Raw genomic sequence first — 21426 nt, forward strand, 5'->3', positions numbered from 1 at the left:
GGCGGGGCCTGGCTAGCCCTTGGGCCTTTATATAGTCCTGTCCACCCGACTTCGGGTGCCCTGTTGCTGTTGCGCCCCTGCTGGTAGGTGTCCCCGGTGAGTGCCTTAGATGAAGGGGTGTGGCTGGTCCTCGGGATCCCCCAAACTTAGGCTTCTGCGGCTTGGACTGGGCCGCACAGGCAGACCACGGTGTTTGAGGAGATGGGGGCTTTGGCTTCGCCGCAGTCAGTCTTGGAGGGCCGGCGTCTGCGATCGTGGCTCCCGGAGACCATGGGGCGCCTTCCCGGTCCGAGAGGTCCGGGATGCAGGATGGGGTGGTGGGGCTGGTGGCTCCCGGGAGGACGGTCGCCGATGACAGAAGCCGGGTCCGAGCGCGGTGGCTCGCGGTGGTACCTCTACAGCCCGGCCACCCCCTGTCACCGGGGTTCCCCGGCGCTGGCCCGCTACGTCACTCCGACCCGAGTTACTTTCTGTTTAGGTCCTCTCCGTTCTCAGCAAGTTAGATCCCTGGAGCGTCTTTCCTTGTGCGTCCTAGGCTGTAGGCAGCCCAGATGACGAAAGGCGTGTCAGTGACCCGCTCTATTACAGTGTATCTCCCGTGGCTTTCTCCCCACCTCGGTGCTGATGTCTCCACTCAACACCAATCGACTTTTCTAACTTACGACTTCCTTGTTTCTGAGGCAAATCGACAAGGGGCGGTGGATGGATCTTAGGATAATTTGGGTTGTGGCATAACTTCCCTGATGAGCGGGAAACCGAGGTGTTTGGTTTTTTTTGTTGTTGTTGTGGTGGTGGTTTTCAAAAGCCGCCTATATCCGAGGACTTCATTCGCAGTGGTGGTGCGTGCCTTTAATCCCAGGACTTGGGGAGGCAAAGGAGGTTATTTGTTAGGTCTTTGTAGGCTAATGTGTCATGCGTGACTAGGGATGCCCAGACAGCTTGTTTTTTCAGGTGTTGTCAGGCGTTCTGAAGCTCTACCTTGTATCAGGCAGGACAGCTGCCAGGAAAAAGACCTTGAAAAGGACAAGGGATCCCGTGTTACCCAAAACTAACAAGTTACACGCCCCCCTCCTCCTGAGACAGGATTTCTCTCTGTAGCCTTGGCTATCCTGGGGCAGGCTGGCCTCGAGCTCACAGCCAGCTGCCTGCCTCTGCCTCTCGGAGTGCTGGGTGCTGCACATTCTTGTACATTTGGGCTCCTTTTAAAGAGGATGGGTGTTGATGGAAAAGTATTGAAGACTCATGGCCAGTCTGGGCTTTAGAGCGGGAGAACGGCCTCAAACCAGAAACCCAACTGACACTGGCTGTACTTAACTGTTCAGTCACGCTCCCCTATTCTCAGGAGAAGGCATGGGAAGATGAACTCTTCATATGTCACACACACAGGATCTTAACTGTAGCCAGATTCATACCTTGTTGTGTTTTTTTTTTTTTAATATTTATTTATACAACATTGTGCCTGCATGTACATCTGCGTGCCAGATGAGGGCACCAGATCTCATTATAGATGGTTGTTAGCCACCATGTGGTTGCTGGGAATTGAACTCAGGACCTCTGGAGGAGCAGATCAGTGCTCTTAACCTCTGAGCCATCTCTCCAGCCCCAGATTCATACCTTGTTAAGAGGCCTGAAAAGGGTTAATATGCGAGAACTAAGATGAGCCCAGTTCACGTGCCGCCACTACGACCTAGGCCAGCGGGACCATCCCTTTCAGCTTTTCTGTTTTGGTTTTGTTTTTGATTTTTTCCAGACTGGGTTTCTCTCTGCAGACCTCACTACCCCGGAACTGGCTTTGTAGACCGGGCTGGCCTCTCAAACCCCCACCCGCCTCTGCCTCGCTAGTGCAGGGATCAGGGACTTGCACCACCGAGGCCCTAGAACCACCCCTTCCAAGGGTAAGGGGAGGTGGCCTAGCAGTTAAGAGCACTGAGGATGTGGGTTCAATTCCTACCTGGAACTTTAGTTCCAGGGGATCCATCTAGCCGCTCTGGTGGGCATTTGGCACACATCTACACAAATTTTGTTGTTAAGGATTTATTATTTTTTCATATATGTGTGTGTGTGTGTGTGTTGTTTACATCTGTGGCTGAACATCATGTGTGCAATGCGTGACGAGCCCGGAAGGGAGGGCTCTCGGTCCCCTGGAATGAACATGCTCTTCAGCTGCCAGGGCAGAGCTGGGATCTGAACCTAGGTCTGTTCATGCAAGAACAGATATTAGTAACCACTGAGCCATCATTTCTATAGCCCTAAAACTTTTTGTTTGTTTTTTCCTAGATGGGGTTTCTCTGTAGCCTTGGCTTTCCTTGACTTTAGGACTTTGTAGGATCCTGCTTGCGCCTCTGCCTCTCCAGGGCTGGGATTGCAGGCGTGACTCACCACGCCCTGCTAATATTTCTAAAACGGAAAAAACAAAGCTGCATAGGCATAGACCATGAACTTTCATTTTATCCTAGTTGTGTGTAGCTTCCCAGAACTATTTTTCCTTTTTTTTGGGGGGGGAAGGGGAGGGATTTGCTTTATGTTGTGGTGTGTTTTGTTTTTTTGAGAGGTTTCTCTATGGAACACTGGGAGCCCTGGAAATACCCCTCAAGAGCCCCCTGCCTCTGCCTCCCAAGGGTGGTGATTAAAGGTGTGCGCTACCATTGCCTGGCCAGCCTGTTTAGTTTTGAACAGGTCCTTCAAAAGTAGCCTTGGCTCTCCTAGATCGCTCCTGCACTGTAAACCAGGCTGCCTCCTCCAGCATCTTGAATGCTGCTGGCATTTCAGGTGAGAGGCACCACGCCCAGTGTCTGCCTTTCCTGACTATGAAAGGCTCATGTAGAAGTGTTTGGAACTAAGACCCGTCCCCAGAGTTGGCAGGTACGCCCCGATTGAGAAGTAGTAGAACTGGCTGTTGCTCCTTGCTTCGGGGTAAGATCGGTGCTTCTTGGAACAGTTTTGAGAGTTGTATTATTAAACTTAGGCTTATTTGATACTGTCAGGTTTCTTTAGGAGCAAAGAGCCCACCTAGTTCCTGGGACTTTATGTACTCTTCTCTGCATGTACACCTGCATGCCAGAAGAGAGGGCATCAGATCACATTATAGATGGTTGTGAGCCACCATGTGGTTGCTGGGAATTGAACTCAGGACCCCTGGACAAGCAGCCAGTGCTCTTGAGATACAGGACAGACCTCAGCATGGCTCTTTAATGTCATTCATGGGTGGGCTGTCTTCTCTGTGTTCAGTTTCTTTTAGTAGGAAAGAGACTGGACCAAGCCACCACTATTCTTTATAAAACAGCTTGCCACAGTTTGTGTATAAAAAGCGTGTAATGGGGTCTAAATGATTTTTTTGTTTTTGGTTTTTGAGACGATTTCTCTGGCTGTCCTGGATTGCTTTAGACCAGGGTGGCCTGGGACAGATCTGCCTCTGCTTCCCAAGTGTTAGGGTTAAAGACATGCTCCACCACACATGGCAGTCTGTGATGGGTTTTTTGTTTTTTGTTTTGTTCTGTTCTGTTTTGTTGGTTTTCTTTTTTGATTGTTTGAGACAGGATTTCTCTGTAGCCGTGGCTGTCCTGGACTTTGTAGACCAGATTCACAGCAATCCACCTTCCTCTGCCTCTACTGGAATTGTAGGTGTGTGCTACGGTGTGACCGGAATCTAATACTATGATAATCCTTAATGTCATTACTATTTTTGGGGTGGTGGGAAACTAGCTCTGCAGTTTGTCGTTGAGTTACATCCCAGCTGAGTCTCCCCCGTAAAGCCCTTTCCGGCTTTTACTTTTTGACAAGTGGCGTGCATATATTCATTCATTTCAAAGAGTACTGAGGGCCAGTTACTCTCACTGCATTGTGTATGTGGTGAGGCCTGTGTGTCATAAGAAGGATAAAGGGCACTGAGGCGTCCTGACTGAGCTCCTGTCTGTCACAATCCCTAATCAAAGGGCAAATCATTTTGTATGCTCAGATAAAGTGATCCCTTCTGGCTAGGGACGGGTAGCATGATGACCTCACCATGACTGGAGACCTCCCAGCCCATCTTCCTTAGCATGGATGCCCAGCCTTCATCCTGCAGACAGCAGCTTGTTATTACAAGGGAAAAGGATGGGCTGGATTGTGACTTCCCCCTCGGGAAAACTCCTGAGGCATGAGGTTCAGGATGTGGACCGACTCTGGCACAAACCAAAAAAATCAATGAGTTCTTGGCCCTGTGCCCCATAGACTGCTTGGTGCTCCAAAGTCCACTTGGCGACTTCTTGGGGGGGGGGGGGCAGACAGGACTGGCTTCTGGGAAAGTAGAGCCAGGCACTCCTTGAATCCGAGCCCTCAGGAGGCAGAAGCAGGTGGATCTCTGAGTTCAAAGCCAGCCAGGGCTTCATGGTGAGACAGGCCGGCCAAGCAAACAAGCTAAAATCCCTGACTTTGGAGGAGTTTGAAGAGGCTTTAGCTGGGTTCACTTCAAAGTAGAACCAAGAAATAAGCCGGCCTTGAACTCAGATCCGCCTGCCTCTGCCTCCTGAGTGCTGGGATTGCAGGCACATTTCACCGTGCCCGGCTAAAACTTATTGAGGCAGGTTCTCACATACTCTTCCATATCTCCCAACAGGCCTGCACCATGGAAAACACGATGGGTGATCCCCCCATATCGGCTGCCTTGGTGGACCACTGCGCTTTCTCTCAGGTCCAGTTTAACAGTGTGGAGAAGTTCTATGTCCCCGGAGGAGACGTCATGTGCTATTATGTCTTCACCCCGCAGTTCATCCCTCATCGCAAGGACTGGATCGGCATCTTTAAAGTAAGTTTTAATGGCGCAATGAGGAACCAGTGGCCAATTAGAAATTGCAAAGGGCACTCTCTAGGGTTCCCTCATCACACACCAGTGTATACAAGCATCTTTTTTTAACTTTGTCTGATGCATACCTTCAATCCCAGTCCTCAGGGAGGAAGAGGCAGGAGGAGGATCTCGGAGGTTGAGGCCGGCCTGGTCTACATAGAAAGCTATCTGTCTATGACTCCAGTTTCAGGGGATCTGATGCCTTCTGTGGGCCGCTGGGCATGTACAGTGTACATGCATCATACAGGCAAAATCCTCCATCCAAGTAGAGCAAGTGACTTGACTGCAAAGTTTTGTTCTCTTATCCCCCTTCTAAAGCTTTCCCTCAGTGCAGCCCAAATGGCAGTGGTTCCCGATACCAAGTTCAAAGCAGGAGGAAAAAGGTCTCATGTCAACCTCAAACTCACTAGCTGAGGATGGTCTTGAAATTAGCTTTGCAGGTGCATGCAGTGTTCAAGTTTTAGCAGTGGTACATTGCCTATTCAGAATCTTTTTTTTTTTTCTTTTTTTTTTTTTCTGGTTTTTCGAGACAGTTTCTCTGACACCAGGCTGTCCTTGAAGCCTCCCAAGTGCTGGGATTACAACTGTGCGCCACCGCCCCTGGCTGACCTGGTATTTTAACTGTTTTCCAGTTTTAGAGCAGGGTTAATTAATAAGGAGACAGACTTGGAGAGAGTCAAGGGTAGACATTGCTGGCTGCTGGACATTGGCCTTGGTCCAAGGCAGCAGTAGTTCTGGGGGTGGGGTGAGGAGTCTTTCCAAGTTTGTTTGCTTTCCTTTTTTTTGTTGTTTTTTTGGGACAGGGTTTCTCTGTGTACTCCTTGCTGTCCTGGAACTTGATCTGTAGGCCAGGCTGGTCTCAAACCCAGAGATCCACCTGCCTCTGCCTCTGTCTAGAGTGCTGAACGGCTGTCACCTCAGGCTGAATGACTTTTTAAAAATTTTAATATTTTGAGTGTGGTGCTTGCCTGTAATCCCAGCACTTGGGAGGCAGAGGCAGGTGGATCTCTTTAGTTCAAGGCCTGCCTGGACTACAAAGGGAGTCTAGGACAGTCAAGGCTACACAGAGAAACCCAGTCTCAAAAAAAAAGAAAAACTCCAGGATGTGAATGAGAGTTCCTGTCCCACCACAGGCTTCTGTGGCTGAGATGCTGCCAGCAATAAAGTGTACATTAATGAGTCTAAAAGGCCCTAGGATTTTCTGATGAGCTTGCAGTACAGCTTTTGAGCCCTGCTCTGAGTCCCTTGTACATAAAAAATGGATTTTTGTCTTCCTCCTACTAGGCTCAGACATGGTCAAAATAAATGGTAATTTGGCTTCTTTTCATTGAATATTCTCCCGGAGACTCAATGGTTCCCTTTCTATTCTCTGTCCTTTTGTCCTTCAGATAAGATTTGAATTCCCTTTTACCCCTGTCTTCACATCTAGTGAGAATTTCTCCACTCAGGCATCTCAGGCTGTGTCCTGCGTCACCTGACCTACTGTGCTCAGTACCCAGAAAAGATCATTAAAGCTGCCAGACTTTTTTTTCCTTATCACCAAAAAAGCGTTCATTATACACATTTATGGCCTGGCTTGGTCTCACATGCCCTGTAATCTCAGCACTCATGAGGCGAGAGGATTGCAGCCTTGAGGCCAGCCTGAGCTGTGCATTGAGACCCTGTTCCGTATCCCTAACACACTCCAAAAGAAAAAAAATCCACTGAAGGGTGAGGTTTATAAGACACTGCTCTTTCTTATCTGGTAACTCCCCTCAGAACCTTCTGCCGCGTTGGCCTCAGCACACATACATTGTTTGTCCTGTGCTCCATAGCCCCGGCTGTCCTGGAGCTCATTCAGTAGACTAGTCTGGCCTCCAGCTCCGGGATCCCCTTGCCTGCTTCTGCCTCCTGAGTTCTGGGATTAATGCATGTGCCACCACTACCCAGTCTCTTCATATGGCCTTAAATTTGCCCATTTTTCTCTAGTTCTCTCATCTTTCGCTCTTTCTATATGCTTCTATGGCTTTGCCATGTAGGTCAGGGTGGCCTCACACTCAAAGCCCCCAGGTAGCTGTGATTATTTATGGGGCAAGCTCCATTATGCCCAGCTCCTCAAAACACTGTGCATATTTTTGGATAGTTGGTTGTTCCATTTGTTGTTGGATTTGATTTTAGCCTGGAACTCACTGTGTAGCCCAGGCTGGCCTCAAATCCTCTTGATTTAGCTTCTCAAGTACCAGAACTATAGTTCCACAACTGGCTGAGTTAGAGAGAAAACTTGGAATTCTCTTAATGGGCAGATTTATTTCCTTATTTGAAATTTTGAGATGTTTGTCTACCTTAGTCAATTTTTTGTTATATTAGATCACTGGTTCTCAACCTTCCTAATGCCACGACCCTTTTATTATTTTCCCGAGGCAGGGTTTCTCTGTAGCCTGTTCTGGACTAACTTTAGACCAGGTTGGCCTCAAACACAGAGATCAGCCTTTCTCTATCTCCCAAGGTGCTGGGATCACAGGCGCGCACCACCACACCCAGCTACCATGGCCCTTGTAATGTAAATATTTTTAATTCATAATGTAAAACATTTAATATTTATTTAATTTGTAATGTAAATATTTTTGGAGATGGAGGTTTGCCAAAGAGGACTCAATCCACAAGTTGAGAAATACTGTATTTTTTTTGCCATATAATGGCCACAACTCTGGCATGCTGGTGAACATGTAGATAGAACACTCATACATAAAATAATTAATAAAAGCACTACCCAAATAAGGCTTTTTTTTCCTTTTTTTCCTTTTTTGTTTCCAAGACAGGGCTTTTCCCTTGGCAAGAACATCAGCCATCATTTCTCTAGGCCCGAAAAATTTTTGTTTTTTTTGTTTTTGTTTTTGTTTTTTTTTGTTCCAAGACAGGGTTTCTCTGTGTAGCCTTAGCTGTCCTGGACTTTGTAGACCAGGCTGGTCTCCAACTCTCAGCCATCTACCTGCATCTCTGACTCCCTGAGTGCTGGGATTGCAGGCATGCACCACTACACCCAGCACAAATAAAGCTTTTTCATCAAGTCCTGTAAGTGCTAAATTAGAGCCCCTCTTCCTTGCAGGTGGGATGGAAGACGACCCGGGAGTATTACACCTTCATGTGGGTTGTCGTGCCCGACGACCCAAGCAAGGAATCCTCCAAGCAGCAGGAGGTCAAATTTAAAGGTAGGGAAACACTAGGTCAAACATGCTGAGAACCCTGGCCGCAGTTATGAGTTGTTTCTGGGACAGTGTGTTTGTTTGAAATGGTACAGATCTTATGGTGTGTTAAAAATCACATTCCACTTTCAGCCTATTACCTGCCCAAGGATGATGAACATTACCAGTTCTGCTACGTGGATCTAAATGGTGTGGTCCGGGGAGCAAGTATCCCTTTCCAGTTCCGCGCAGAAACGGAGAACGACATAGTGGTTGTTACCACTAAGGTCAGTAGCCATCTCCCCTCAGGCCTTCTGTAGCACAACAAACAGGTCCCAGGTTAAGGTGGACTGAGTCAGTAGGCTGTGTGAAATTGCTATAGATAGCATCACTGTTGGAAAAATCACCTGGTACTACTCTAACTGCTCAGGAATGACTTGGGAATGCTTAAAAGAAGTCAAGACAATACATGATTTCTCCCTTCTGGAACTTGTGCAACTATTCAATTCCTTAGCTGTAACAGGGTTTTTCTGTGTAGCCCTGGCTGTCCTGGACCAGGCTGGCCTTTGAACTCTGAGATCCACCTGGCTCTGCCTCCAAGTGCTGGGATTACTGGCTTGCACAGCTAGCTACCTCACACTATGGTCCAGGCTGGCATAGAATTCAGGACAGTAGTCCTCCTGCCTCAGCCTCTAGGAATGTGCCACTGTGCTCAGTCTTCCTTATAATTTCTTTATTTTTGTGTTTTGAGACAGGGGATTTCCCTGTATATGTAGCCTTGGCTGTCCAGGCTCATTCTGTAGACCAGGCTGGCCTTGAACCCACAGATAATCCGCCTGCCTCTGCCTCCCAAGCTTCTGGGATTAGAAGGGTGCAGCCACCACGGCCCAGCCTCCTCATTTCTTCTGGCCTTAAATTTGCTCATCTTTCCCTCCTGGTGAAAGCAGACACGACACCAACATTCCTTCCTTTCCTCTACACTGCATAGGCTGGAAGTTCCCACTGGAATAAAGCTGCCTTTGTTCTGTTCCAGGAGAGGGTAGAAGAGATTGAGCAGCTCAATGAGGAACTCTACCAAGAAAACCAGACACTGAAAAACACATGTGCCAACCTCCAGGAGATGCTCTCTGAGGCACAGGCTGAGCTCCAGAAAAAGCAGGTAGGTGGATGCTGGTCACAGGTGAACTTGGACCACATAGGTCAGTACTGTCTGACCCAGTGTTTGTGGCTTGTGACCTGTGGCCTTCCTTTACACCCGGGGTTCTCAAACTTCCTAATGAATGCTGTGGCCCTTTTGACACAGCTGTGTGTTCTGTTCCAGGAGAGGGTGGAAGAGACTGAGCAGCTCAATGAGGAACTCCACCAAGAAAACCAGACACTGAAAGACACGTGTGCCAGCCTTCAGGATATGCTCTCTGAGGCACAGGCTGAGCTCCAGAAAAAGCAGGTAGGTGGATGCTGGTCACAGGTGAACTTGGACCACATAGGTCAGTACTGTCTGACCCAGTGTTTCTGGCTTGTTACCAGTGGCCTTTACACCCGTGGTTCTCAACCTTCCTAATGAATGCTAAGGCCCTTGTGACACAGAGATGTGTGTTCTGTTCCAGGAGAGGGTGGAAGAGACTGAGCAGCTCAATGAGGAACTCTACCAAGAAAACCAGACACTGAAAGGCACGTGTACCAGCCTTCAGGAGATGCTCTCTGAGGCTCAGGCTGAGCTCCAGAAAAAGCAGGTAGGTGGATGCTGGTCACAGGTGAACTTGGACCACATAGGTCAGATGTAACTGTCTCTGACCCAGTGTTTGTGGCTTGTGACCTGTGGCCTTCCTTTACAACCGGGGTTCTCAACCTTCCTAATGAATGCTGTGGCCCTTTTGACACAGCTGTGTGTTTGTTCTGTTCCAGGAGAGGGTGGAAGAGATGGAGCAGCTCAATGAGGAACTCTACCAAGAAAACCAGACACTGAAACCAGACACTTGTGCCAACCTCCAGGAGATGCTCTCTGAGGCACAGGCTGAGCTCCAGAAAAAGCAGGTAGGTGGATGCTGGTCACAGGTGAACTTGGACCACATTGGTCAGTACTGTCTCTGACCCAGTGTTTGTGGCTTGTGACCTGTGGCCTTCTTTTACACCCGGGGTTCTCAACCTTCCTAATGAATGCTGTGGCCCTTTTGACACAGGGTTGTTGTGGTGACCCCCAACCATGAACCCATTGTCATTGCTGCTTCATAACTAATTTTGCTCCTGTTACTGTAAAGGTTGCAACTCACAGGTTCAACAGCTGCTTTATATCCCGTCTGGGGGAAAAAAAAAACCTGCCCCTTTTTTAATTTTGTGTTTGGGTCTGGCCTCAAACTCATCTGCCTGCCTCTGCTTCTGAAGTCCTGGGACTAAATTATTTTTTTTTTCTCTTAGAGACAGGGTTTTCTTGTGTAGCCCTGGCTGTCCTGGACTCAGACCGTGCCTGCCTCACAGCAATGCACCTGCCTCTGCCTCCCAGAGTTCTGAGATTACAGGCCTGCCTGTGCCACCATGGCCTAGCTCAGCTGCCAATTCTTAAAATTACAGGTGGCTCCTACCAAATTTTGGACACTACTAAAGGGTAGCTGAGCTTTTGTCCTCAGGAAAATGCCTGCTGTGTCCCAGGCACTCAATACATTTTTACAGTGGATTCATGGGTAAATGCTCTGGTTCTTCAAAACTGAGGTCTTTAAGTGGGGTCTTAAAACTCACTTCTCAAATGCTGGATGGAATTAGACATGTACCACCACCATACCCGGTGGCAATGCTTTATTTTTTTGACAGGCTCATCTCACTATGCAGCTCTGGCTGGAGCTTGCTATGTAGGTGGCCTTGAACTAACTGCACATCCAGTGACCTCCACCGCTGAGTGTCCTAAAAGCCATCAGCCACCACACCTAGCTGGAGCTGCACTTTAAGGCTGAGGCAGGCAGATCTCAGTTGGAGGCAGACCTGTTTGTTCATTTCAAACGTATGTGTGTTTGCTTGTACATTTGCAAAGAAACGATAAGGAATCTGATCCCTGAAATTAGACTCCTGTGGGTGGTGGGAACGGAACAAATATCCTCTGCAATAGCAAGTGCCTTACATGTTTTTGGATTTGGAAGGAATAGGCTGGAGCCATAGCTCAGCAGTGCTAGCCTGGCTCCCGATGAAGCCCTGCAAAAGCAACCAACGGATGTGTGTATGGAAAGAATATCTTTAAAACAAATATAAAGTAGTGCGGAGTTACTGACGTCACTCCCCGCTGCTGTGATAGAGCACCGCCACCAAGGGCGGCAAGGCGAGGAAGGGAGGGTTTATTCTGCTGTACAGTTCCAAGGGGTGAATCCACCATGGTGGGGGAGCCTCTTGGCAGCGAGCTTCAGGAATGGGTGGCAGGAGCGGGAAGGTAAGATGTGATCTACATCTCCAAGTGGGAACTGAAAGCAGGGCAGGGCTGCCAACTCTTCAGGCCCCGCCCCCAGCGCGGTGATTGGCACTTCCTCCAGAGACTGCCGCACCTTGTGGCCTCCGTAGCACCACCTGCTGGGGACAACGTGTTAATGCCTGAAGCTGGGAAGGACATTCCTCAGGAAAACCAACCTCCCCAGGGCTCAGTAAACGTTTTTTCTCTCTGCCTAACATACTGAAACTTTTTTTTTAAATGATCTCTGTGTTTCACTCCAGGAGGCGTTGCAGGCCTTGGAACAAGATGTGGAAAAGCAGAAGGTCTGCTGGGAGAATGAGGTGCTCCAGTGAGTGTGCCTCCTCTCTTTTAAAGAGTGAAAGGAAAGAAAAATAAAAAAATGAATTCCTCTGTAGGGGGTAATTAACTGTAGACATGGGCCAGGGCAGTCTTAAGTCAGTTACATCCTGGAATGGTCGATCTGGAATCAGTAAACAGTCATCTCTTCCCTTCCACAGACTGAAAGAATACAACCAGGAGATAGTCTCAGAAATGGAGACTATCAAGCTCCAAGTGGAGAAGCTTCAGGTAGGTGGCCCTTCCCTTTTGGCAAAGGGTTTTGGTTTTTTAGCTCTGCCCTCCAGTCAGCAGCGCAGAAAGATGCAGTTTGTTGCAGTGGGGGCAGGACAGCTCTCCAGCTCTTGACAGGGGAAGAATTCTTGACAGTGGAGGAGGTGTCTAGCAGAGCAAGCTGCTCACCCCACAGCACCCAGGAAAGAAGCAGGCGTCAGCTTTTCCCATGTATTCTACCCAGGTCACTCAAGAAAGGCCTTTTTTTTTCTCCCTCTTTATTATCCTCCTTAGAAATGTCTGCAGGTGCAATGTCTGGGCGTTTCCCAGTCTGATCAAATTGATTGACAAGACAGTTTCCCAAACATAATCCTGCATGGGTATTAACAGTAAAGTTCCACAAGGAAATTAATGTGAATTCATATACTTTGAGCTAACTCTAAGGATGATCACCCATAACAATGATTTTTCACTTGTCATGAATTTTTTAATGTGAATGTGAAGCAGACCTGATCTGTATTTAGGTAGAAAGACAAACTCACGATTCGTTGACTCATTTAAATGAGTCAGATCTTGGGCTGTAAGGCTGCCAGCCATGGGGCGCTGTTCGGAGGGCTGTTTGTAAGTGGGCGTGGCTAGGGAAGGTTTTTTTTTTTTTTTTTTCTTGTCTAATTAGAATCTAATGGCCCTCTGTGCCTTCCTGTTGAATTTACTGTTTTTTTTTTGCTTTAGACCCAGCTGTCAAGTAAAGACAGTGAACTGGAGAAGCTTGCTCAGCACGACAAAGAAAGGACACATCTGTGGCTCAAACAAATTAACTGGGAGCACCGTGTCAAAATAACTGAACAGGTAACACTTAACACCTTTCTTTAGTGGCTCTGGGAAAAGTTTCAGAAGAAGGCTTGATTTCCTTCACTGCTACCTGCTGAGATTCGGCCTCTCATCAAACCGTGTCCCGGGCTGGCCTGGAGCTCAGTTTCTGTCTCTGCCTCTATAATTCTGGGAGCTGCAACAGAGCACACGACCCAAAGAAGCCACCTCATGTGAGGTTATGTCATGGGTTTATTCAACTATTAAATGACTTAACCTATGCCTCTTCATCCTGCCTGCTCATGAGTTCAGCAGGCGTGCTGTGCTCAGGGTTGTGTGCACACACGAGTCTGTTTGTTCCCAGCGTTGGTACTAAAATCTGTTTCTGTGCAGGGGAAGAAGCTTGAGTGGACCGAGGAAATTAGGAGGGAGAAAGAAACTGCCTTGAGGAAGAAAGAAGAGCGCATGCAGGCATGTCAACCGTTGTTGTGTGGTTGCGTGAGGGTCTACTTCCAGGAGACAGAAAGGATAAGGCGTTAGAACAGCAGTTGCCTGGCAGTGTTACTTTCTGTCTAGGACACTGACTGAATCTGCCATGTAAAAGATGTTTCAGGGGCGGATATAGGGAATGACCACCACAGACTAGCAGACAGATACATCCATCCTTGGGCTTAGGAGCCACACCAAATAACCCCTGCTCACTGCGGAGTTATGTGAGAAACAAATTAATAAGTATAAAGGGCCATAAAACAGGAAATTATAACACCCAGAGCCAAAATTGGTGTTAGCACTTATCCTGGTTGTGAATCATTCTCAGTAGTAAATTAGGTAGCAATGCAGCCCTAATTAACTAGTAATTTCCTGTAATAAGCTCTTGTAAAAGAGACCCTCATGATGCTGACAGGTACCTGAAAGCTGTGTATCCCGAATGGATGGGAAAATGTGAGGATTCTGATGTCTGAGGGTGTCGACTGTCTCATTGGAGCCAGTTCACTCTTGGTCATCTTTGGTCAGCTTTACCCTACAATCTCCTCCAGGTCTGGATGGAGGCATGAGCAGTGGGAATTCAGGGTCCTCTTTACCTGCATGGCTTTGAAGCCACCCCACATCGGATAGGATAAACCAGGGTTTGCCTAAGGACAGCTCTCAGGTTCAGCCCATAGGTGGGGCTTTGAGAAATTGAATTACTTAACCAACCTTTACAATTGAGCCCACAGACTTAAAGTTTAATTACTTACAACCTTTACAATTGAGCCCACAGCTCGTGAGTGGTTAGGCAGCTCACAAGTTCCCTGGTTAGTTCACTGGCTGTTTGTGTCATCTGGTGAGTGAGGGCCAGTCTTGGCGCTAAACCTCTTCCTCTGAGCCTCCTTCCCTCCATTTAATTCACTTCTTTCCTGTTCTGCTGGGCAAACGTGAATTTTTGAGTATGGAAAAGATAGATTTGAGTCTCCTTATGATTAGTCTTCGCTTTCCTCGGGATCTTTCAAAACCCAAGGACTCTTGGCTTTTTTTTTTTTTGCTTGCTGCTGGGACCTTCCACAAGCTGTGCAAGCCTCTACCTCTGAACTGCCTCCCTCCTGAACTGCCTCCCTCGCTCAGAGTAAACCCTTCCCACGCAAAAGCCCTCTGACTGCAGGGACTGTGTCTTGTACCTCAGGAGCCTAAGAACAAGGAGAGAACCACGGAGGAGGAGTTAGTGCGAGAGGTGGACCGGTTAAAGGCCAAGGTAGAGGCTGGCAGAGCCTGTTACTTAGAGAAGTACAAAGAGTGTCAGCGACTCCACAAACAGCTCAGGCAACTCAGGGCTGCTGCAATGGTAGGTGGCAGAGTTGAAGGGGCCCAGGAAAGTAAGGGGTGTGAGAGCCCAGGAAATGTACACCTTTGTTAAGAGCCTTTCTGTTCCTAAAGAGGCCAGCCTGGGCATGGGGAAGGTCCCTGGGAATTAGGCCCAGCCCGTTCATGGATGTCAGGGAAAGCTCTGTAATGATGGGGGGGGGGGGGGTTCAGTGCAGACTCGAGTCCTTTCTTATTTCTGCCTTTTGAGGAAGCGAAGCAGGAGCAGAAGAGCCAGCAGGAGCCGGTGGGGATGGGGAGCGAGAAGCCTGTCAACAGCACTGTCATCGGGTAGTCTTCTCTCGATTACCTCAGGGTCGGCTAGAAGCGCACAGCAGTTTGGGCACCAGCATTCAAATAAAAAAATCGAAAAAAAAAAAAAACCAAAAAACTAATAGGATTAGCTAAAATGTGTGTGTGAGAGCGATATGAATGTATGTACAAACAAGGAACGGTAGCTCCTGAAGCATGAACCCTGTCCTCCTGGGAGGCTTCGGAGCCAAGTCTGTGTGCCCTGTGGCACACTGGGAGAGAGTCCTCCCAAGCAAGCCAGGCCTCAATAGAGCAAGTTGTCTCCAGAGCTAACATCCTGTCCCGGCTGGGTAGGATTATAAGGTTCTCAGTCACCTTTACCTCTGCTATGTCTGTAGCTCTTCCTTGAGCTCCCCCTGCCTCTCTTTAGGCTCTTAACCTGCCCTGGTGAGAACACACTGACCTTGTCCTGCCTGCTCAGCATTTGGCTAAGCCCCCAGCTCCCTCCCCAGCCTGAGTCCTCCCTTTGGGAGCCAGCCCCTCTGCAGGCTCTTACCCTTACCCTGGCTCCATTGCATTATATGATCCTAATTCTAATGTCTTTATGGATGACAGGATGAGGTGTCTGACCTGACAAGGCTACATAGATGCAACATGGACAATCAGGTTCTCCAAACTGAGAAAGATGAACTGCAAGATAAAATCTCTGTAAGTGCGAAAGAAGGAAGAAAATCCTGAGTAGCTCATGTTGGGAGGGTAAGGCACAATTAACTCAAGTTGGAGGCCATCCTGGCTTTACAGCATGAGCTCCAGGCCAACCCTGGGGTACAGAATAAGGATGTGTCTTGTAGAAAAAGCAGGTTAGCTGAAGAGAAAGAGGGCTTCCATATGTACATAGGCCATCCTGTCTTTGAACCAGAAGCAATCCTCGAGTCTCTGCCTCTGGGATTACAAGCATTACAAACCCTCTCTGTTCTACTTAGTTGCCATGACAGTGGTATGTCATACATAGAAGTAGCTATGGCAGGCATGGCTAATCAGTGCCAAACGTTCATTTCCTCACCCATACACTCTTATCTGGATATGTCAAACACTGACTTACTGACTGCCTTACTAGTTGGAGATGGCGGCAAGTGAAATGTTGCACTTTAACTCATCTCGTGGCCAGCATCAAAGAGCAGGGGTCCAAGCCAGTAAATGTTCTTGCTACTTCTAGATTGACACTTCCAGTAAGCCTCCTAAGGCTGTGTCCCAAGTGTTCTTTTCTACTTATAAAGACAGCAAAGTGTGCACTGCAATAGGTTTTTTGTTTGTTTTTTGGTTTGGGGTTTTGTTTTTTTTTTTCCTGAGACAGAGTCTTACTGTACCCAGCATAGGTTGGAAGTTCTGGCCATGTGCACTTGTGCTGTCATTAAACACCAGCAATAAACCCCCTTAAATTTCTGATTTGGGTTTTATTGTTTGCTGGTGTGTTTGGAGGTCACAGGAAGCCTTTTGGGGTCTGTCTCTTGCCATCTTGGGTTAGATGGAGGCAGGGGCAGGTTGTCTATAGAATTCCCAGCACCAGGAGAGAGGGCCGATTTGTCCAGAACTGATAAATCAATGCCTGGCATGGGAGTGCATCTTGTACTCTTAGCACTTGGGATAGTGCGAGCAAGAGAAGCAGAATTTTGGTTTTTAATTATCTTTATGTGTGTGGGTGTGCACCTGTGAGTGTAGAGGCCAGAGGTCAGATCCTCCTGGACCTGGAGCTGGACTCCCCAGCATGGGTGCTGAAAATCAAAGGGCAGTATAAACTTTCACTTTTTCTTGACAACTCATTCTTCAGACCATGGTGACCTCTTACAGATCTGCCTGACCCTGCCTCCTGGGACTGAAAGCTCTGTACCATCATGCCTGGCCAGCAATACAAGCTCTTAACCACTAAGCCAGCCACGAGAACCATGTAGGAACAACTCCGAAGAGTTGTCCTCCATATTCGTACTTGCATACCACGTGCATACCCCACCCCCATCATACACAGAAAAAATATGTGCTTAAGACTTGTGGGACATCAGTTTTACCAACGCCCAACGCCACTGTTCACTGGAAACTGTCTAGTGGGCATCTGCCTAGTTCCTATAGCTCTTTGTTGCTATCTATCAACATAAATCTTTTGTCCTTAGAACCTACAAAAGGAGAACAGTAAACTGAGCTTACTGACTCAGCAACCTTCAGACCAAGGAGATGCTAGGAACAATTCAGGCCTTTGCTATGGAAACCCATATCTAGGTAAGACAACTTTACCATTGCAGACAAAGTGTATGTGGCTGTAACTACTCTTTGGGTTCTTCTAGTTTCTTTCACCCTTCTCTAAAAAGGAAAGAGGAAAGACATCCCTGAATAAAATCAGGTTCTCCTCAGACTACTTCCTGTTGCTTAGGGGTGTTCCTTGGCAAGTCTGTGAAGGCTGTACCTGATTTTCTTAGCTGCAACCAACAACCCCCCAGGCCCTAGCATTTTATATAACCTTTGAAAAGTTCCCCAGAATTCCAGACGTCATAACCGGCAGCTGGCAAAATGACGCCTCTGCTAGAGCAGGAGGCAAAGCAAAGCAGCCCCACACCTCCATATCAGGGATTAAAGTGAAAACATTCTTATAATTATGTGTTTTCAAAGAAAACTCATATTCTCAAATTCTCACAGCAGGAAGTACCTCTTGCCAACATCCCGGTCCCCCACTAATGTGTGTGTGTGTGATGCTAATTGAAGCTAGCATTGTTAAGACCTGCTGAACAGAAGCTGAGGAGCCAGTGGAAAGAAAGATTGCCCCCCCCCCCCAAAACTAGTTAGGAGAAAATGCAAGCTAGTAAGGGCAAGGGACACTGAACCCTTTGGGCCCTCTGCTGGTTAGGGGCATTGGGTTTTGGGGGGCAATACCAAGCTAGGTCAGCCAGACGTATTCTTAGAAGTCCAGCCTTTTCACCTGAGCTGTACCAAAGACCTTTCCATATCCCACACAGCACAAAACGAAAACATGTTTATATCTGCTACACGGGCCCCCTTAAACTAAGAATGATTGTGAGAATTATCAGGTAAGAATTACATTTACAATGTCCAGTCTGTTTGCGTTTGTATTTGTAGCTATCCTAAGTGAGACCTAGCCTAGTGTACCAAGCCACTTAAAATTTATCAACCTAAAAAGTTCCCAAACAACTTAAGCTTAATTATAGTCTGCAACCTCATCGGAAACATGGAGGAAATATTACCTAATATGTAAAGTTCAGGCAAGCAGCTTCTAAAAGTTAGGGAAGTGATAGACAGTTGACTGCCTGGACAGTCACCAAAGGTTTCTCTGTCCTTGGAGCGTCCAATCTTCAGCCTACCTTGCCCATAATATCTGACAGGCTTTTCTGTAAAGCTGGAAATTTGGAAGACTGGCCTACCTAATTTTTGTTCAGTGGCTCTTGTGCCACATTTGTTTCTTTGAAGTAAATTGGACGTGCTGCTAGGAGCAGATGTATCTCTGACAGAGAAGCCTTTTATTATTAAAATCTTTAAATGTCACATTCTGAAGCATTTGAAGGCCATTTATCTATTTACCATTACATGGTGCACAGTCACCTATCTCATATCTAAATAGATGTTGCTTGTTTCTAGCTATGTGCTGTCTGTTTATAATCCTGAAAACACGTGGAAGAGACTAGCTTATTTCTGTAGTTAACTAAACTAGTATCTAACAACTCCAGGTAAGATAGATGACTAGCTCCTAATTTGCAGCTCCAATCATCCTGAACAGTTTACAACAGTTGGCTACAGAATGAGATCCTGTCAAACTCTGCTCTTTCCCCGAATAGACCTCAGGCTGAGGGATGGGGGATGGATGGTGGAGGAACCAGCCAGCCGGACGCAGTAATGAAATGTTGATTCTTCCCACTGCTCAGGGCTGCATAGGTCTTAGTGACCACTGAGATGGTTTCCCCCTGCTCTTGTAGAGAACCTGCTTAGTAATAACCTGAAGACTGAGCTGGGGAAGGGGCTGAATGAGTCAGGTGTTCTCTGAGCTGAAGAAAGGTGTTCAGAGCTGAAGAAACCTCTATCCCAGTGTTTCTACACAGGACAGGAATCTCATGGCCTAGCTTGTCTGGGCAAATGAGACCCTGCCTTAGGCAAAGCAGACTAGGAACGACGCTTTCTCTGTTTTGTGTTTCTCGATGGTTTCTGTGCAGCTCTGACTCTTCCGAGCTCTAGACCCTGCTGAGCTCGGAACTTAGAGCCACCTGCTTCCAGAGTTCTTGGATTAGAGTTGTGTGCCACCACCTCCCAGCTGAGGTTATACTTTGACCTCCCTGTGTTTGCTGTGGCTCATGTGCCTGCTCACACGCACACACAATGAAAAAGGGACAGATTCTGACAAAATAGAGGCCAGCAGACTTTGGTGCTGACCCTCCAAAGGCCCTGCATGGTGAGAGAAGGAATGAATGGTTACAGCACATCTATTAATTACATCTCAGCTGGTGTGGGCATGTGAGTTTTCATTAAGTGGAATCCTTTTTATTCCCTTAGAAGATCGTCTCAAAGAAAGTCTTTGCTCCACGGTAAGTATTTGCTTCTTGAGAGTATATACGAACAACAGTGTGAAATCCCCGTTCCTGCTCTAAATTATGAAAGAGATCGGTTCATTTTGATAGCTGCAGGGGTTACCCCAGTCTGTCCTGGGCTCAGGGTTAGAGTAGCTTGTTGAGGTAAGGAGAAGTGGCTTTCTATCAGCATTGGCCTGGGCAGCCAACAAAGCAAGGCCTGGTAGGGCCAACTGTGTCTGCTTTGACAGTAAGTCCTGGGGTGAACTGGCCCCAGGAATTCTCTCCATATGTGAATAAGTGCCTTTCATGTGCTGATGCTAGACACTGAGATGTCTGAGGCAAAGCTCAGGCTGGTCCTGACCTTGCCTTGTGGGTGTGCCTTTTAGGGTGTGACTTTGGGAGCAACAGCAAAGGCAAGCTGGAGTTTTTTGAACTGTCCATTTTGTGTTAAGGCCTTCCCAGTGACAAAGAGGCAGAGCCAGCCACCATTGCTTCCCAGCCCATCACCCTGTGGGTCTAAGCTGCGTCAGTTGCAGTGCTTGGGATGGAGGTTCTGCTGACTCGCAGCTGACCGAAATCAACCTATCCCAAAATAGAGCAGGGAACTCAGATTCAAAGATACATGAGCTTCCAAAAGAAGCTTTTGGTTTTGTTTTTTGTTTTGACAGAAAATGTAGCCATGATTACAGCCCTGGAAAAAAAGGTAGAAGCTACAACCTCCCAATTAAGGTCGAAAGCAATCACTGACATCCTGGCACGCCAACTATGGAGACTTTCAAGTTGTGTGTTTTTTCACTTGAGAAAGCCCGTACTTGACGAGAATTGAGTTCAAAGCTACTCTCAGGGAAAATGGGAGGGGCCAGGGAAAAGGGGTTATTTCTATCTAGATGCTTCTAATTTGGCATTTTCTGTTCCTTCCTATGCACATAAAATGTATTATGTCACACAGCTTGGCCTGGAAAGAAGCAATCCTGTTGTAACACGTTTATAAGTGCTCAGACCATGGGCCTGAGCCACTGCTTCCTGTCCGTAAGTCTTAGTGACTGATTTAGGAACTGTTAAGAAGTATCTGAGCTTGCAACTTTCATAGTTATGTATGATTGTAAGAATGACACTATTGTTAATCTTCTTAATATTTAAAATAAACTACTTTTTAAATGACATGGGTTTTGGTTTTCAGGACAATGTTACTCTGTAGCCCTGTCTGTCTTGGAACAGAACCACCTGCCTCTGCTGGGATTAAATTTGTGAGCCAACTCAGTCCTTCCTGGAGAAACGGAGGGAGCAGCTATTAGCAGCCTTGTTGGTAGCTCCAGACCATCTTGAACTCCAGCTCCTGGAGATCTGACCTCTGCTCTGACCCTCTCCTGACCTGTGGGCTTGTGCACACAAAGACACACACATGAATAATAAAAGTTGAAGGGGGTTGGTATTAGCTCAGTGGGTAAAGACGATGCCAGGCTGGTGACCTGAGTTCTGTGCCCCAGAGCCTACATGGTGGAAGGAACAGACGAATGTACATCTCTCTAAATTTTTTTTAACTTAAAGAATTAAAAGACATTCTGATTATGGTCCTTGTCCTTAAGTTTGTGCATTAAGCAAAAGGCTCCTCCAGCCATCCCCCTCACTTGCCTTCTCACCTGGGGGCGATGAGTAGCCTTTCCTACTTGCTGTGATTTTAAAGGATTAGATAGTGACAATCAGGGATCCAGTGCCCTCTTCTGGCATGTATGCATGTTGACAGAACTACATTTTTAAAAATCCATTAAAGTTCAGAAAGACACGCTCTTAATAGTTGAGGTAGGCATATGTGGTTCTTTTAAGATTTTTATAAGATTACCTTTTGTAAGATAATTCTTTGTAACCACAAATTGCCTGCCAGTAAAAAGAAATTGAGAGATTTATCTTACTTGCTTACACTTTGTTAATCTATAACAAGTTGTTTAGTAACAAGCCCTTGGCTCTCCTGAACTCATTCTGTAGACCAGGCTAGCCTCCCAGAGT

The 21426-nt window shown here is 47.3% G+C and overlaps 1 protein-coding gene across 7 annotated transcripts; it reads left to right on the forward strand.

Annotated features, from left to right (window-relative positions):
- On the forward strand, positions 1 to 20583 carry Calcoco2 (calcium binding and coiled-coil domain 2). Of its 7 annotated transcripts, none has more exons than XM_060386880.1 (16): positions 1 to 96; positions 4595 to 4783; positions 7908 to 8010; positions 8137 to 8270; positions 9017 to 9142; positions 9305 to 9430; positions 9591 to 9716; positions 9889 to 10017; positions 11674 to 11741; positions 11911 to 11980; positions 12695 to 12811; positions 13166 to 13243; positions 15476 to 15568; positions 17026 to 17131; positions 19406 to 19437; positions 20372 to 20583. In XM_060386880.1, the coding sequence occupies exons 2-16, from the start codon at positions 4604 to 4606 to the stop codon at positions 20411 to 20413; spliced, it is 1530 nt and encodes a 509-aa protein (XP_060242863.1). In that variant the 5' UTR covers positions 1 to 96; positions 4595 to 4603; the 3' UTR covers positions 20414 to 20583. The 7 variants fall into 7 exon arrangements, with proteins under 7 accessions (XP_060242863.1, XP_021501005.2, XP_060242865.1 ...); XM_021645330.2 differs by having other exon boundaries at positions 12 to 83; XM_060386882.1 differs by lacking the exon at positions 1 to 96 and adding an exon at positions 4256 to 4368 and having other exon boundaries at positions 20091 to 20583.
- The last annotated feature ends 843 nt before the right edge of the window (positions 20584 to 21426 follow it).

This window comes from Meriones unguiculatus, chromosome 7 (assembly GCF_030254825.1).
Source record: "Meriones unguiculatus strain TT.TT164.6M chromosome 7, Bangor_MerUng_6.1, whole genome shotgun sequence".
In the NCBI taxonomy this organism is placed as follows: Eukaryota; Metazoa; Chordata; class Mammalia; order Rodentia; family Muridae; genus Meriones; species Meriones unguiculatus.

What these genes read in the sequence shown, in the direction of transcription:
- Calcoco2 (XM_060386878.1), top strand. An exon ending in TAGTGGTTGTTACCACTAAG is followed by an intron (nt 8,271 to 9,016) that starts GTCAGTAGCCAT and finishes GTTCTGTTCCAG; the next exon opens with GAGAGGGTAGAAGAGATTGA. An exon ending in GTGTCAAAATAACTGAACAG is followed by an intron (nt 12,812 to 13,165) that starts GTAACACTTAAC and finishes GTTTCTGTGCAG; the next exon opens with GGGAAGAAGCTTGAGTGGAC.